The 3,453-nt window shown below is 32.6% G+C and overlaps 1 protein-coding gene across 2 annotated transcripts in view; it reads right to left on the bottom strand.

Annotated features, from left to right (window-relative positions):
* Positions 1-751: 751 nt before the first annotated feature.
* The window catches only part of Rps6ka6 (ribosomal protein S6 kinase A6), a 95,379-nt gene continuing 92,677 nt past the window's right edge, over positions 752-3,453 (bottom strand). Inside the window, exons 21-22 of one of the 2 annotated variants that reach the window (XM_008822601.2) lie at positions 2,355-2,495; positions 752-1,649 (exon numbers count right to left, since the gene is read on the bottom strand). In XM_008822601.2, the coding sequence (XP_008820823.1) occupies positions 1,524-1,649; positions 2,355-2,495 (267 nt within the window). In that variant the 3' untranslated portion in view covers positions 752-1,523. The remainder of the gene's footprint in view (positions 1,650-2,354; positions 2,496-3,453) is intronic. The other variant, XM_008822596.1, reaches the window with a different exon arrangement.

The following is a 3,453-nucleotide window of genomic DNA, read 5'->3' as shown; positions in this document are numbered from 1 at the left end:
TTTGTGCATAGGGTAGAGATCACTTATGTTACGATGAGAATATGAATAATTTGTTTTATTAAATACCAATATTACATGTCTCCTAGCCTAAATCATATACTCAGTAATCAATTCTCTCTGAACTAAGCAAAGTAAAACACACAGCAAACAGCACACCCTACTACACACAAGTAATTCATGTCTACTCACTTAACCGAACTGATAACCTCCAGTTTACATTCATGAATTATTTTTGTCAGTAGTAGCAGATAATGGTATTCTCCTCAAGAACAAAAAATGATTTCTAAAAATTTCAGCATTTAAAGGAAAGAATACATACTACACAGTGGTTCTGAATCATGAGCTTAATAAGACCAATTTGGCCAGTTTAATATAAATATGATTTTTAAATGTGCTCAACTCTTTGTGTAGATCACTAATCTAATATGATTTTCTATTTAAAATGTTAGATTACCTTCTTGAAGTATAACTATTATATAATATAGTCTAAAGTTTATTGAGATACATTATGCTAAATCATATGTGCTAAGTGCACAAGTCCACTATGTAAAACTTCAACTACATCACCATAGGATTCAGGTAGATCAGAATGCTACACTGTAGCCCAAATCACATAGAAATCAGAAATACAATAGTGTAGCTCCACTTTTAAAGGGGATAGACGATGATTATATCCAATTAGTAAACATCAAAGTCAGCTTATAGAACACCAAGCATCAACACCAAGTACTTTATTTTCAAAGGCTTAACTATGACCTATTTAGAATATTACAACACCAACATAAAACCTTTGGATAAAAAATTCTTGACCTGTACTACAATTCCATTAGATGCAAAATGTTAGAAGCCTTATGTGAATTTTCTCTAGATGAAGCCACTTATGGATAATATACAAATCTGTCTGCACACATTATTAGTGATTTCTAACAAAACTTTGGCACCAACCATTTCAGGAGTTCATTTATTAGCACGAATTAATTTTGCTCTGGCATCAAATTACTACGACTACATCTTAGTAACTAAAGAGTCTCAATTGAATGGGGTCCTTTGGCTGTGCACAACTAGATTCTAGAATACTTTTCTGTTTTTCTTTTATGTAAAAACTTATTCCTCAGGATATGATGTTAAAAATACTGACATTGCTTAACATTATAACATATTATAAGCATCTTGATTAGTTTTAATGATTCCTTAAAACATTTTTCTTCCTGTAAAATAAGAAAAACTAGGAGTAACTTTATTTGAAAGGAATTTTGGAAGTTTATGTGCAGGGAAGTTGTGAAGACCTTGTGGACATCAAATTATATATTTAAACATTTGGACACTACTGCAAAACAACGTAGTATGAATATTATGGACCTATGTATGTTCTTTTTAAATTTCACCCCCCAAAAAGAGAGGTTTAGATAGAATATTCAAGTAATTTAGCAGAAAAAATTGCCTTTGATACAAGATTAGATAAAGCCACCACTCCACACATTTAATTTTGTCTTCATCCAGTGAGCTCAGGAACACCACAAATTTTACAAGCCAGTGGATGTTCGCTTTTTCATGCTACGTCGTTGAGCTAAACTCGAAGCAGCAACAGGCTCTAGGATTGGTTGGAAAGTCTTAGGAGTCAAGGCGGAGTATGTTGCAACCACTGCTCCCTAAAATAGTGACAAAATATTACAAGTTCAGCAACAATCTCTGGAGGGAAAAAAGCCTTTAAAAATATATCATGAGACAAATATCCATTAAAAGTGCCCAAGTGGCTTGAATGATCCCCTACAGCTCTGTTCCCAAGACAAAAGTTACAGAATGAGTCAAACTGTTCATCAATGAATGGATGGGTAAAGAAAAAAATAGAATATATTCAAAATGAAGTTTTATTAAGCCATAAAGAGCAAAATTTTTTCATTTGCAAGAAAATGTAAAGAACAGGAAATAGTCATGTGAAGCAAAATAGTCTAGAATCCCAAAATAAATACTGCACGTTTTCTCTCATATTACAGAATCTAGATGTTAAAATGACCATGAGGAATATTACTGGTGTGGGTGTAGAACAAGGTGAGGGTAGTGGGAGAAAGGAACGGTAGGTCATCCCAGAGGTATTGACTAAGATCAAAACACAGCATTTGGATGTAAGAGCACGTTACCATCAAAATCATTATTTTGGAAAGGTAATGTAAGCTAAAAAGATACTTTTATCAGAAAAAGTAGTAAAAAAATAGTTAAGAATAGTACATAAATGTTTAAAAAAAGAAAATTTAAAAATCTACCTTCAGAAAATAAAGATATTTGAAATAACTATTTAAGAATCACAGTGAATGACACGATACATTTATTACACATTCAGTGTATTTTTATTTTACCGTAACAACGTGTGGTGCATCATTTCTCTTTGGCTGATCATTCGGTAACTGGTCTCTGTGGGTTATCCAAGAATGCTTTAATATTTGTTCAGTAGTATATCGCTGATGAGGGTCCACATGAAGCATATGAGAAAGCAAATCCTAAAGGAACGTAGAAAAAAATTATGGGAAAATACGTAATTTCACATTTCTCAGAATATAAAGAAAGCATCAATAACTTTGTAATCTGTTTTACTTTATCTATAGTTTAATTCCAATTCCAGGGGATCTGACATTTCTTCTGTCGTCTGTGGGCACTGCAAGACACAGTTGCACTTACACATATGGAGGCATAAAATTCATACTCATAAAATAAAAATCAACCAATCAAAAAATTTTTTAAAATTATTTATTTAAGAACCATATAATTAGAAGCAGCATTTCATTACAACAGTATTGACATATTCAATAACAATTGCTAGAGCTAAGATGCATCTCTTTCAAAATTGGCTATAAATTTTTAGATATAGTTGAATTAATACAGTTACACAATATTGTATTCTGTCTAAACCCTATAAGACATAAAATTGAATGAGTTTTTAACTTTTTAAAAATCTCCATTTCATTATTAAAATACAGTTTCATACAGAAAAAAATTCATTTTTAATGCAATTGACACTAAGATGTTTGCACATGCATTTCTAATCCCTCTATATATAATCTTATTTATTTAAAAACAGTAACTTTCCTGGGCCTGGAGAGATGGTTCAGCTGTTAAGAACACCAGCTGCTCTTCCACAGTTACTTTCTGAGCTCCTTGGCATCTGAGCATGGATATAAAGTCATCAGGTAGATTTCAATGGTAATGTTTTACACATCTACTAATTATTAATAAGTAAATTTTTATGCTTTGAAGAATTATTTTCTTCTTTTTTTAAAAAATTTATACACCCACTTCCCAGGTACACCCTCCCATAGATCTCCCTCCCCCGACTCCCTTATACTCTGATATCCCCGCAACTGTCTGCTGTGTTGTCGGCACTCCCAGCCATTCCCCACTACTTGCCCTTCTGGTGGATGTAGAGGTCTTTGTTTTAGGAGGGTCAGCTGTTCCTCATCT

Source organism: Nannospalax galili, unplaced genomic scaffold, assembly GCF_000622305.1.
Source record: "Nannospalax galili isolate Female #2095 unplaced genomic scaffold, S.galili_v1.0 scaffold10, whole genome shotgun sequence".
Lineage (NCBI taxonomy): Eukaryota > Metazoa > Chordata > Mammalia > Rodentia > Spalacidae > Nannospalax > Nannospalax galili.
Note: the sequence above shows the minus strand (reverse complement) of the source record. Positions and strands in the feature narration are given on the sequence as shown.